A 13,657-nucleotide genomic window follows, 5' to 3' on the forward strand; every position below is an offset into this window, starting at 1 on the left:
GGGGGGTTGGGGGGGTAGGGAGTAGGGGATCAACAAGGTAAAAGCTCAGGCTACCCCATCCTTAACACGCACCAGGCCCTGGGCCCAGCCTGAGGGGAAGCCGAGCAAGATCCCCCAAAACACACAGAAGCAACAATTAGCAAAGGAGTAGCAGATCCCCGGTGTCTCTGTTCAGCCATTTCAGAGCTGAAGGCCGGATTCTAAGCAGTGCTGGATTGACTTTCTCTGTAACTCTTTTGAAAATAGTCAAAACTTGATATTTCCAAAAATGCACGTGAAAAAAGTCATTGAAGGAACACTCAGAATACGGGTAGACTTCCTTACACTTATTTTAATGTTCAGTATTATTTTCATTTTAGTTACATATAGGGCAGGATTACAGAATTTGCTAGGCCTTGAGTCTAAGGCAGACACTGCCAGTGGCCACACTAGTTTCTGCCACACTCGTTTTGGCCTTGTGTCCCCTCCTCATCTGGCAGTTGTAACCTCTCCTCCTCCTTCCTTCATGCAGCAGAAAGTATTTCTCAAGACAAGGCTCTTTACTTTCCCAGAGGACAATTCTAAATCAGCTCATAGAGAGTTATAAACGAAGTTTGCTCTTCTTAAATCCCAGGCTGATTGGCCTTACACTTCTCGTTCAAGAATGAGTGTCTGCTTTTAAAACAGCCTGTTGTTCTTTAATGCCACTTCTGCAAATACCCCTGCCCACTCCCCACTGCCTTTGCCTCAAAGTATTAGAATGACAGCAAGAAGGAAAAAAGCACAACCTATGGGGAAAAGAGGGAGGGAGGTTATCTTCTTCCTCAAAACTTGTAAGGAATATCTGCATATAATAGTTACAGGGACCCTATTTGTAAGGAAAAAACTGGAGGCTATCATAGACTACCTTAAACTTCACTTGTACATAGAGACATTTCTGCATGTAACAAGAGCCAGTTAATAAAAATACTGTAATCTGGGAGAGAAAGAGTTATCTATCATCCAGCCAGCTGAAGCATGGGGTAGGGGTGGGACTGGGGGGCAGGCTCACTTCCCTCAATTGCAAAATAAGGGTACTTAAATAGATGCAAGGAAAGGGACCTCTTCTGGTGCTGAAATTCATGTACCCCAATCAGTTTCTCCTATACTTACTTTGAGAGCTTGCTAACAATCTTTTTTCTGAGGGGGAAGTGGGGAACACAAGAAAAGCTGACAATAGGACTCAGTCTCAATGAGAAAGGTTATTCTGCAGGAGGACAGTGATGCCAGTTCAAGCATCCAGCGGGCCACCTCATTCTTGGTCTTTGGCTCCACGCCAGGCACAGCCATTTGTGAATGGTGATGGTTCTGATTGGCCATATATCCTCCCCCTCCCATATTTTCAAAATGAATGACTTGAAGGTATGTGCTGGTGGTTGGCAGGAGGATCTAGAAAGTTCCTGTGATGCGTTACATCTATCTAGCAGGATTAGAGAGGCAGAGCACATCAGGGGAATGGAAAAGAATGAGGACAATATATAGCTTCTAAGGAGTAATTTGATAGTACAGAAAATGCCGTGGCCCTGGATGGGGGATTTATAGAACAAAGAGGTAGTAGCTAGAGGAAGAGGAGATGAAATGATCCTCTGGGGATAGAGGAAAAGAAGACACTGTCCTTTGAGTATACAGAGCATAAGAAGGCTTTATACAAAACACAAACAATGCTGCTTTTTTCATAAGTCTATTTTGAGCATTTCCTTTTATGCCCCAGAATACAAACCTGGGAGATCCCTCTAAGCTAATTGGAGACTTCAGGGTAAGCGTCAGCTTGAAAAGTATTCTTTGGCTAATTGCCAGAGGACACAGTCATCCTGGTTGGAATACTGCTGATTCAGTTAGGTTTCCCTTCCTGCGAAACCCACATCTACACTCCTTACAAGTGGTGCCTTCCTTACATATCTTTTCACAGCATGGAAACAAAGAAGAGACAGATGGGGACAAAAGCTGGAAGGAAAGGGTAGCATGATGAAAAATGAGAAAGTTTCCAAAATGAAGAGCGGGCCCTTCATGAAGTAATTGTGCGTGGTGCCTCCAAGGCAACTGGCATCTCAGGAAAATGAGTTGAAGAGGGGGTCAGAGGTGGCGGCCTGAGTTTCTCAGACACTGGCCCCATCACAAGGTCAGATTCTCACAAAGAAGAATTACTCTCAATGTCCTTGGTATACTGAGGGCTTTGGGGTGGGCACACACACACACACACACACACACACACACACCCCTTTTGGCATCAAAGGTGTTTTAAATTTTCCCTCAGCTCATTCTCTTCAAATATTCTCTTAAGTGGAAAAGTGAAAGCAAAGAAATTTTCCAACTATTGGAACTGGGTCCATGTTCCTCTTTCATAAAAATCTATTGTTTTCTCTTCTCTCCTCTCTCTTTTTTAATTAAGTAAAAAACAGAAGGCCCCATCGGTGTCCTACCACAAGCCACCCAGCAGCAGCTTTCTGCTCTGAGACGCTAGGCACTTGGGGGACCTTTGGCAGGGGAGGATGCCATAGGCACTCTCATCTTCCCAGGGCATCAGCTGACTTGATGATAGTTATCTAGGAGGGCTGACTCGGAGGCTGTGGGGAGGTACCCCTCCCATCCACTTCCCATGGACCCAGACAGTAGTACTGTGCAGCTGAAGACCAGAGAGCATACTTTCCAGGGACAATTAAATATAGGCTTTTGTACCAAGGGTTCTGCTTGTTCCCTGAGGAAGCAGGCTCTTTGAATCTTGGACCGCATTTAAAATAAATCTCCAGCAGAACTCAAATTCACTTAGCAAATGATAGCTTATTCTGAACATTTTGGCCCAAAACAGGCTACGTATGAAAACGAGAGGAGGATCTTACATCAAAGCTGTGTTCAAGTGACTACACAGATAAACAGTTCCGATTGCTGTTTTCCTTCTTGGTTACCATCAGAGGTGTATGATTTTTGCTAACTCATATACATGTGAAAAAGTAGTCCCATAGTTTGAGAGGAAGGCAGTTTAGGAGGAACATATAAGAAGGGGGAAAAGTTGACAACTTACCATCCTCACAGAATTTTTCAAAAGTATTTAAGTTCACTTACGATATCAGCACACAGGAGAATAAATCTACCACACTCCCAGTTAACTACATAAGACAGCCCACAAGCAGGGAAAACTCCTGTGTTCCTGAAGCTTAGCTCTTACATTCAGATCCCAGTATATGCATTAGCACATTTTAATCATTAACAGAAAGGACAAAGCCCCATGAAACTTTGCAGGCTGAGGCTACAGGCCATTCTCCCATTCAATCAGGGCAACAGCTTCCAGTCTTGTATTATTTTAGTTTATAAAACCGCTTGGCTCAAACATCACCTGACAACTCTTTTTTGTTCTCAATGAATGTAATTTTCAGGGGTTTTTTTTTTTAAATAAAAAAAGCATTGTTATCCATCTGTGATGCGATATTTAAGCCAACTTTTTCTCTTTCAGTCAGTATAAACAGTTAATTGGCCTGCCATAAATTGCTTTGCTTACTTTGGGAGTCACTGCCCAGTCATTATTAATTATAAGGGCTTTCTTGCAGATAAAAAAGTAGAGAAAACCTAAAATATTCACACTAGAAAACACACATCTGTACCACATCTGTCAAATCAGCATCCTATACGTATTGTACACAAAAGCAGGAGGCCAAACAAGCAGATTTTTTTTCAAAATCTTTGCCTGTTAGGGCCCATTTGAAATGCTGTTTCTTTGAATGGGGAAGTAAGCATGTTCAAAACAAGCGTATTTAAAATTAAGAATCGACTGTGAGCAATACTCTTAATTTTTTTTTTGAAAGTTCCTAGATTGACATCCCAAGCATATGCTTTATATATCAGTTGCCCTGAAATCACAAACATAAATTGGATCACTTTTTAATTAAAATTGCTTTCTGGCTCAACTAAAAATAAAGCTTTAAACACGTTTTTGTTTCTATATCTTTATAGGGCCTCAGGGAAATAGTTTGCTATTAGGAAGCGATTAAAACTTTTTTTCACTTGTCAGATGATTATCCAGGATTCTAAAAGGATGGCAATTTTTAGTTTGGATGCTCTGGCCGTGTTGACTTGCTTGGCTTAAAAAAACTAACAGGCAGCAGAGTTTCAACATTTAAAAGCATATAAATGACTTGCTTCCCCACCTACTTTAAGAAACCAAATATAAGTGTTCTGCTTCTATTTTAAACAAAATGCTTTATAGAAAATTAAGTGTTTGTAAAATGAAGGTGTCTGTGATACTTGCCTCCTGATATGATTAAAATCCAAAACTTATCATCAGGTGTAGGGACAGGAATTAACATCATTTGCTATAATGACAAAATGCCCAAGCCACAACCCGAGCTGGAAGGCATCCTTCTTCATGCTTTCTATCAAGCATGAAGTAAACGCTAAGGATTTCTTCTAGAAAAAAAAAAGTTAATGTTTTAAAAAAATATTTTAAATGTTTTCCTACCTATCTGCATCACCCTGCCAAAAACAGAGGTGTTATCCACAGTGCTGCAGTTCCACCTTCGATGTCGGAATTGATACTGGCACTCTTTGATGCCTGTCTTCGCGCCTTCTCCGATGTACTGCATGTGGTCCTGATACAAGTGGCACAGTTTCTTCTGTCCTTGAGAAAGTCCTGCCAGTTGGCTGCAGAGAGGCTGTGCTCCTATGATATATACTTCTGACATCTGAACAGGGTTATTCATACCTAGCGACCTGCAAGTGGGGGGAGATGTGCATTCAAGATTTACGTGAAATCTCGAGGTGGGCCCCCTGAAAGCATGTCAGCAATACATAGTTTTAAGCACACAGATGCTTTTTTCTCTCCTGCTTGTCCTCATGACAAAGTATGAGAAGGACTTCATAAAACTCCTCTGTTTAAACTGCACTCAGAAAACGGAGGTATTGTGCAGTTCCCATCCTGCCATCTGGCTCCTCAGTTAGTATTTTCACTCCCTTCCTAGCCCCTGTCACCATATACCTGAACCAGTATTTCCAAAATCCACTCAGAAAAGGGGGAAACAGCAGTTTGAGGGATAGGCCTCTGACATTAGAGAAAGTGACCCACTTTGCCCCACAAATTGGACCAATCTGCCTTAAAAACTTATGAATGCTGAAAGTAGACACAATTAGATACGGGTAGGAGATAGCCGTTCCTTTTGACTGATGGAAGAACAGAGGGACAAGTATACAGACTGGAGAAAATTCACCACGTTTCTGGACATTTTAAAAGGGCTCCTTATGTGATTGTGAGGGACCCAAGACAGGGTACCCAGTGAACAGAAGTCATGTTTGACAGTCAGAAAAATACTATTCATTTATAGGGAAAAAAAAAATATCCAGAACACCGTCAAAAACAATCCTCTGGATATATTACAGTCTATCTACAAGGTCCCTACCCAGTAAGAAACCCCCACTTGGGGACATTTGACTACTTCAAGTTAACCTCCTTTTGATCACATTACAGCCCCAATATTTTTGCACTTGGAGTTTAGCTGTCCTCCTAGAACTCTGCCTACTTCAAACTCTGTAGGTTAATAATAATCTCGAGTGACAGAAAATAAAAGTTGAAACTCACTTTTACTACCTAGAGGTGGCAAAAAGTAAATTTTATAGATAGGCTTACAATTATTAGCAAAGTGAATTTCTGTTCTTTTTTATTGCATGATGTACTGCAAGCACACATCTGAACAAGGGCTTCATAGAAAAAGGCCTAGATTTATAGTTTCCCATTCCCTAGGAGCTGAAGATAAGCTTTACAATATTAACAAGTTAAAAGAAAATTCTGATTTAAAACTACATATAAGTAAAATATATACATATGTCTTGGATAAATACACCCACACTCACTATCCAGCTTTAAATATCCCCGCATCATACAAACAAATCTTTAAAAAAAAAAATTAAAAGAAAGAAAGAAAGAAAAGAAAAAGAAGAGAAAGAACACGCACATAGAATGAACTTACCACCAAGAATTGGCTTCTATTACAACCTGGGCGAAGGAGAAAAATATGGCCAAAGCCATTAGGAAGAACTTGGAAGACACTGCACTTCCAGCCATCCCCAAAGCAACTCCTGGGCTTAATATTCCAATGGACTTCTGGAGAGGGAAGAAAGGAGCAGATGTTTATTGCCTCTCAGATAATTTTCAAGCATACAAGTTTAAACAACGGAAGTATCCGGGGTCTCTTAAGTTTACTGTTGATTGACTGCGCTTCTCCTCCGTGAGTTTTTTGATGGCAAGATATAGGCAGTTTCTTTTTCCAAATTAATCCACCCACGCAACCTCACCAGGAAATCTGATTTCGCTGGGATCCTGTGTGCGGGGCACGCCAGCGATTACAAACATGTCTCAATTCTGTTGAGTCAAAGCCCTGGTGCCAGGCGCTGCCTCCTTCCTGCTCGCTCGAGTCCCGCACCCCCTGGCTCCCCTCTAGTTGGTGCTGTACTCAGTCCCTCCCGGGTAATTCACTCGGGAACCCACCGCGGCCACCCTCCGTTCTCTCCCCAACCTGGGCCGAGCAACAAGTGGAGCCAGAATTAATTCCATGGGCGAGAGGAGCACAGAGGCGAGTGGAGCGCGCTGCCGCCAGCGGCTGCGAAGGAGGCGGGGTGGCCAGCGCAGGGAGGGGGGTGTGTGTGTGGAGGATGGGGGCAGGACGCGGGAGAGAAGGGCAGGGGGTGGGGGGCGAGGCCCCGGGGACCAGCGCGCGAGAGTGCCCAGCTGGGAAATGCAACTCCGAATTAACATCGTATGTTTCATAATCAGTTTACGAGCCGATTTGGGGAAAGCCACTTCCAGATGGGGAAGAGCAACCCGGATTTCCTTCAGGACGCTCTTCAGCCAGATTGGGGAGGAGAGAAGGAGATAGGGGCCCTAGGGGATAATGGAGAGAGAGGTCTGGTCTCCCAACCAAGGAAACCGGAAAGGAGTGCCACCCTCACTCGCGTCGCCTGTGGCCTCTTCCACGGACTGAGAGAAGGGATGGAACCCTAGAGGAAAGAAGGGACTCTGGGTCTCGCTGCCCGGAGAGAAGATTCCTTCCCTGCCCTCCCCACAGCTTTCTCCCAAATTCTGATTTTTCACTCTCCCTCCCACCCCACACCTGGCAGCTACCAGGGAGGGAGGAGATGGGAGGTCCAGAGGGACTCCAGTTTCCCTTGGTCCTGATCTGGGGTTGTGGGTCACTTTGCCATCGCAGCACTGCGAGGCTGGCGTTGGAACTCTGCCACCCTGCCTCCAGTCTAGCCTCTCCAGGTCAGTCCCGAAAGGCGGGGGTGCGGGGCGAGGCCAGGGCCCTTGCGGATGAGTCCAGACGGGGCCAGAGGCGCTGGCTCCCGAGCCGCAGCTGGACGCATCGATTCCAGGGCAAAGAAGCCCCCAGCGGCTAAGGTTCCCTTCCTGAAGAATTTCAGGGGTAGGAATTGGCCTTGGAAGCTTCCGCTGCCATTCCTCCCCACTGGTGACTTCTCCACCTGTAGGCGGCGGAGCAAGTCGGTGGCGGGTGCCGGTGGGAGGAGCGGGTTTTAAAAACCTCCTTTCACATCTCTGATAAGTGTAACCCTGCCACGCTGCATCGCCCATAGCCCCTTAAGGAGCCCCTTCCACGGAAAAGAAAAGAAAGATGAGCCTCTTTAAGGCGGTGGAAGAGCCTGGCTTGGAACCTGTGCCATAAAAGGGACAGACGGGACTAGGCAGCCCTGGTAAAGCTATGGGGCTCAGGAGCGTGCCAAGGCTTTTCTCCATGAGCCGCCCCATTGGCCCGGACGCTTCGAGGCTTCTCAGAGAGGAAATGCTTATGTGGTCCCCAGCGCCTGCTAAGCAGAGCTCCGCACTCAAGGCCCAGTTGTCCCCAAAACGCTGCAAAGCTTGGCGTGGGGGGGGGGGCGGGGGGGGGCGCATCCCGGAGAATGGAAATCTGGGATTTCCCCAGCTAGGAGAGAGAAAGCTCCGGCTATCTCCCCACCCCCGCCCTAAGTGTCAAGTTTCCTCCAGGGGAGGGGGTGGGATGCAAAGTCTGATTCACGCGCAGCCCAGGCTGCAAAGTCAACTCTCCCCAAGGGCAGCCGATGCCGCGCGCGCACACATTCATACAAACTCACACTGGGGCACATTTACACACTCACACGTGTGCACAGACACACACGCTGCGACATGCTTCCAAGTCAGCGGCCCAGATGGCTGCCGGCCGCTGGCACTTTCCGACTTCGCGGCGGGCGGGGCGCGTGGGGCGGGGCTCAAGCAGCGGAGAAATTGATAACAGATTCGGCGGATTACAGCGGATCTCTTTGTTATAGCCGAAGCCACACAAACCGAACCCACTCCCAGCCCGACGTCCCCGGGGAGAGTCCACCAGTTCCCAGAGCCCAGGCCAACTGTGAGCGGGCCCATTCGGTCTCCAAGACTTGGGTCTCCCTGGCTCCAGGGTAGGGTTAGGCAGAGGATGTCCCAAAGGGGGATCGGAAAGGAGAGCCTCACGAGTCGCGTCTCCACTTAACCCCGCCGCTTGCCCGGAAACACCTTGGCCCTCTTCCCGCTTCAATCCCGGTGCAACCCAGAAAAGGCCCCACAAGTTTGAGATACTCAAGGAACTCACAGCGAACTCACACATACATCGGCTCTGTAGGATAAAACATCCGCGCCTGTTTACCAAGAGATCTGATCCGAAAAGACAGTATGAAATGAGACCTCTGGGGAGACTGTCAACCCCAGGGGTAAAACAAAAATTCTGATCAGAAGCTGAGTTTCCCAAAGAAGGGGCTAAATGTTTCCAACAATTTCAGGGCCCAGGGAAGATGACTGTAAGGACAATGAGAATCTTCCTCGCGTGCCACGGGGAGGAGGGCTGGGGGCGTTTGAGGAGCTCAGCGCACCAGAGGAGTGAGGTGGAGGAGGGCGTTCCCGCGCCCCCGTCTTCAATCCAGAGCAGTTCAACGACGTGGCTCCCTTTCTATTTATCCCTGAAAGCCTTCGCGTCGGATTAAAGGTGTTCCTGATCCTTCTTTACCAACCGCGGTGCGGGCCAGGGGTGATGAGGGATGAGGGAGAGGAAACCTCAGTAGCAAAATTGTTCAGAGGACGCTCGGAGGGCGCGGGGAGAAGCCGAATCCACACCTAAAGTCTCGCAACACCCAAGTCCTCCGCATGCAGACCCTTAAGGGAAAAGATTAAAAGGCCAGGCCAAGATCCTCTCCCTTCGGCCCCGGGGCGCTGCCACACTCAATCTAGGCATCCCCTTCTGCTAGACTCTCTACGTTTAGGGCCCAAGTTTCTGGGAGTGCAAACGATGAGGAACGCCAACTAGGCGGAATAAGCCCGTTTGACACAGGCTCAAGGCATCGAAGGGGAGGATAGGAAACTCCAAAAAGAATCTCCACTCTTGGTGGAGAAAGAAAGCTGTTTTGCCCACTCCGATCTCTCCCTAAAGCAAGGAGAGAGATGGAGAAACTAGCAGGAAAGCACTCAGTTGCAGCCAAAAACTTGGGACGTCCTGCCCTGGAGAATGCGGGCAGCGGCGCGAGGAGCTGAAGAATGGGCCGGCCCAGGCGGGTAGGAGGTCCGCTTTAGGGGAGCAGACAAAGGAGCCACTACTGCCCATGCCTCGCCCCATGCCTGGGCGCAAGGGTTGTGTCCACAGCAATATGTGTGTTGGCGGGCGCGGAGCGGGGTGGGGGAGGAGGGAATTGCCAGACAGAGAAGGCGGAGGTTACACCTTGAGCCAGAATCAGTGTGACAAAAGAAAGCCACCCAGGCCTCAGCATTGAAGGCAGGTTCCGGGTTCGGGTACTGTGAGTCCCCAGGGGAAGAACAATCTGGCCTGATTCTCCTGTTTCCTGCGCCCTAGTCCATCCCTTAGACTGGGCTTTCCAACCCCAGGATACACACACGCACCACTCACACCTTCTCACACAGGATGTCTAACCCTCTCCGCAGAGGATCAACTTTGTCCAGAGGTGGAGCAGAGTCCTTGGACACAGAAAGAAAGTGAAATGATAGTCGAACCCCTACTCTTTAAAGGTAGTTTCGCTCCCCCTTTTTAATAGACGATGGAAGTGGGGTGAAAAGCGGGAAAGCAACACTTGTTCTCGACCACAGAGAGTTGGGAGGCAGCTGAGACCAGACCCGAGGCCTCCTAGGGCGACACTCTCCTTCCCAAGCCCAGAAGAAAAGGTACCAAGCCTGTGTCCAGTTGGCCGAGTCCCATTTGCTGGGCCGGACCTGTGGCCCCTTCCGTATTGCAGTGACCGGCGGTGCAGCGAAACTGGTCCTTTGGGGGCCTCCGAGGGCCCCTGCTGGGAGAGTGTGGTCTGGTGATCGGGAGGGATGAAGGGAGCAGGGGTGGGAGGTAGAGGGGAGCAGCTGCCCGCCCGCCCAAAGGAACCGAGGCTCAGAGGCGTCCTACCTCAAGGCGGCCAACAGGGGGCAGCCGGCACCGCACCGCAGGGAAGAAAAGACCGCGGGGATGGCTCCGAGTTCTGCGCGCAAAGTGCTAACCCCTTGAGCACCGGAGCGCACTGGGGAGGGGAGGAGAAGACAGGGGATTCTTGGCCCGGGCCTCCTGGGGAGGGTCTTCCGCTGAGAGGGTCGGGGGGTGGAGGAGACGAAGGCTAGTACGTCCTGGACCCGAGAACAACTGATCCTTTACTCCCCTACACACACACACACACACACACACACACACACACACACACACACACATATATTTGTCGGCCTGCGGTTTGCTGCGCACCCTCCGCATTGCCCCCTGGAAACTCCACTGGCAGACTCTGTCTAGAAACTAAATCTGACTAGTTCGGCAGTGAATGTGCGAATGTTGGCTGGGGGGAGGGCAGGGGCTGAGGAGGTGCGACCTCACGGCAAGGCCCAAGTTACTTCCTAACAGCGAGTTGCCTATTTAAAGAAAGAAGAGAGAAAAGACAGGCGAGAGAGAAGGGGCCTCGATACCAGCCAGGGATTAGAAAGTAAAACAGGGCTGTGGGGTCTCCAGATTTGTTTTTTTTTGTTGTTGTTGTTGTTGTTTTTTACTTTTTGGGGGGAAGGGGGGTTGTTTTCTTCTAGGAAACATCTTAATTTCAATTCTAACCTATTTTCTAAGAAACTGAAAATGGGAAAGACCAGAAGAATGGAAATAGGAATCGAAGCTTGGAGGGCAGATAAGAAAAATTGTTTAGAAAATAACAACTTATGTTGCAGGAAGAAACGTTAACTTTTCGTAAAAGTGAACTCTCAGTGACCCTCGGAGTGTGTGACTCGGCTTTAACATACAACTGACAATTAAAACAAACAAGAGTTCACAAACTGGCCCCCGCCTGCTCTCCCAACGCGGAGGCCCAAGTGTTTTCTAAAGGACAAGGCGGACTCCGCTCAGGGGGCCGGGGAGCGCTCTCCCGGAGTACGGGATTACAGCCACACCACCACAACTCCCCGCCCCCACCACTGCTGCAAAGTGCCTGAGCTCACCCAGTGGCGGCTAATAATGCTAATAACGCGACCCCTCTCCCCGCGCCGGGGTGCGCGCTGGCCCCCCGCCAGGCACTCTTAAAGGCAAAGGGGCCTGAAGCGCTCGAGTTACCCGGCCAAGGCAAGCCTACAATCTGGCCTCCGTCGGTGCGGTGGTGTGTGAGGAAGGTGTACGCCGCTCTGGGGTAGTTGGCCCCTAGTTCCTCTGCGGGTTCTCTCAACCAAGGAGTCCCTTTCCCCATCCAGAGCCCCGGCCACACACCCTCCCGGTGCCCGCGCAGTGGGCACTTGGTAAATATTTGTTGAATTGAATCATTATCCTGTTACTGAAATATACATAGTAAATTACACTCGATGTTCTCAGAGCAAAAGGAAAGTCGTCAGTGAACCACACTCGGTTTTTCTACTATCGCTCTTCCCCAGTTTTTCTCCAAAGACGAAAAGGTTTGCAGAACGGGTGGTGCGCTGAGAAGTGATCTCCTGGGACACTGAGGCAGTGCGCCTGGCGTGGGTGGCGAAGGGGTAGGGGTTCCGGCCAGTGACGCTGGAGTTCCAGCTTCTCCAGGCGGTTGGGGAAATGGAGGGATAGGAAGAGGCGAAGGGAACTCAGTTAACTTCCAACAGCGGGTGGGGGGAAGTAAAGAAAAAAGGTGGCGAGAGTCGGCGGCGCACTGAACACCTACCTTCATGGCGAGGGGGAGGGGGCGCGGGGAGGAAGTCGCCACCCGAGCGAGGGCAGCCGAGGAATCCGAGCGGAGCGACCGGGTTAAGCCTGGGGGGACGGTCAGGAGCAGGGCTGCGGAGTCCTCCGGGGCGCGTCGGGCGGGCGCAGTGAACCCGAGCTGAAGCGGGCACTGGCGCCCGGGCCTGGACTCCCGAGTTGGGGCAGAGCTGGGATGCGCCCAGGAACTGAGGGCGCGCGGACGCGCGCGAGCCGGCAGCAAGGGCAGGGCCTGGTCGGGGCGCAACTAGGGAGCCGCGGGTCCGGCGAGGGCGCGCAGGCAACTGTTCCACGGAGAGGCGCTCCGTTTCCAACGTCCATCAGCGACGGCGGTAATTAGGGCTTTCCAACCCCAAATGTGGGCGTGATTGTGCAAAAGACCTTACGACAAATAATAATAAAAAGAAATTCTTCACAAGAGGGTGAAAAAAAATGTCCCACTACTCAACTTTGGCCCGGGGCGGGGAAAGGGGGGGGCGATCTGTGCGCCCAGGTGCCCCCAGTTCATTCACACCACGGATTCTGCAAACTCTTGGCGGCTCACGCCTCCTGATCTCCAGCTCCTCCTCTCCGGGTCTGTAGCCGAAACGTCTGCTTCCAGACGCTGATCCTGCAGCCGCGAGTTAGTGTGGACGTCTCTGTACATACACAGACACACACCCCAACACACACACCCCCACTGCAGCTTTGGGGCCACAGAACAATCAGGCGCGCATGGCTTTTTCTCCGGGAGATGCCGCTGAAAACGCACAAGTCGCCATCAGAGCTGCAAGAGTCAGCGCCAAATTGTGTCCTTTCATTTTAGGGTTCGGCAAAAACGGGGAGCAAAATAGATGAAAGTTGCCCCGAAACTTATTGCTGTGCGGTGAGCTGGGGGGAGGGGGTGCGATGGGCGACTAACCCAGGGGAGACGCGGGCTCCCCCCACCCGTATCCCGTTCTTTCTCTCTTCGGGTTAATCTCTCTTTTCCCCGTTTTTCCAGGGCGAAGGGCGAAGAGGAGCGAGTGCACCGCGGGCGCGAGGCTGGGGAGGGGCGAGAGCTCGGAGCTCCGCGGCGGCGACTCAGCTCCGGCGGTCCATGGCCGGCGAGGCTGCCCACCTCCTCGTTTGGCGCCCGGGTCCGAGGGGCGGGAGAGCGGGCCGGCGGGAGGCGGGCGGTCCCGGACACAACGGCGGCGGCGGAAGGGCTCGCTGGGCAGCTGCCGCACGGACCCCGGCTCTAGGCGGCGAAGGCGGCTCCGTGGAGCTCGCAGCAGATTTCCACGCGATCCTGTGCCCCGCAGACAGACTGACCGACCTCGGGGACGCGTCCCCCCCTCCCACCCCCCGGCCCTTCTGGCCAACTGCCTTACTCTCTCCCTCCCTCTCTCCAGACTCCTCTTTCCCCTGGTGTTCTCAGAAGGAAGAAAAAAAAAAAAAAAAAAAAAAAAAAAAAAAAAAAAAAAAAAAAAGAAAAAAAAAAAAAAGTTTTT

General features: G+C 50.4%; 1 protein-coding gene across 7 annotated transcripts in view; it reads right to left on the minus strand.

Annotated features, from left to right (window-relative positions):
• The window catches only part of WNT5A (Wnt family member 5A), a 28,788-nt gene that overhangs the window by 13,157 nt on the left and 1,974 nt on the right, over window positions 1-13,657 (minus strand). Inside the window, exons 1-3 of one of the 7 annotated variants that reach the window (XM_017894205.1) lie at window positions 12,148-13,481; window positions 5,970-6,103; window positions 4,469-4,719 (exon numbers count right to left, since the gene is read on the minus strand). In XM_017894205.1, the coding sequence (XP_017749694.1) occupies window positions 4,469-4,719; window positions 5,970-6,103; window positions 12,148-12,153 (391 nt within the window). In that variant the 5' untranslated portion in view covers window positions 12,154-13,481. Of the gene's footprint in view, window positions 1-4,468; window positions 4,720-5,969; window positions 6,104-6,487; window positions 6,583-8,877; window positions 8,966-10,178; window positions 10,250-10,406; window positions 10,762-12,147; window positions 13,482-13,657 lie in introns of those variants that run through there. The other 6 variants (XM_017894208.1, XM_017894204.1, XM_017894211.1 and 3 more) reach the window with 6 other exon arrangements.

Source organism: Rhinopithecus bieti, unplaced genomic scaffold (assembly GCF_001698545.2).
Source record: "Rhinopithecus bieti isolate Rb0 unplaced genomic scaffold, ASM169854v2 scaffold_21649, whole genome shotgun sequence".
Classification (NCBI taxonomy): Eukaryota; Metazoa; Chordata; class Mammalia; order Primates; family Cercopithecidae; genus Rhinopithecus; species Rhinopithecus bieti.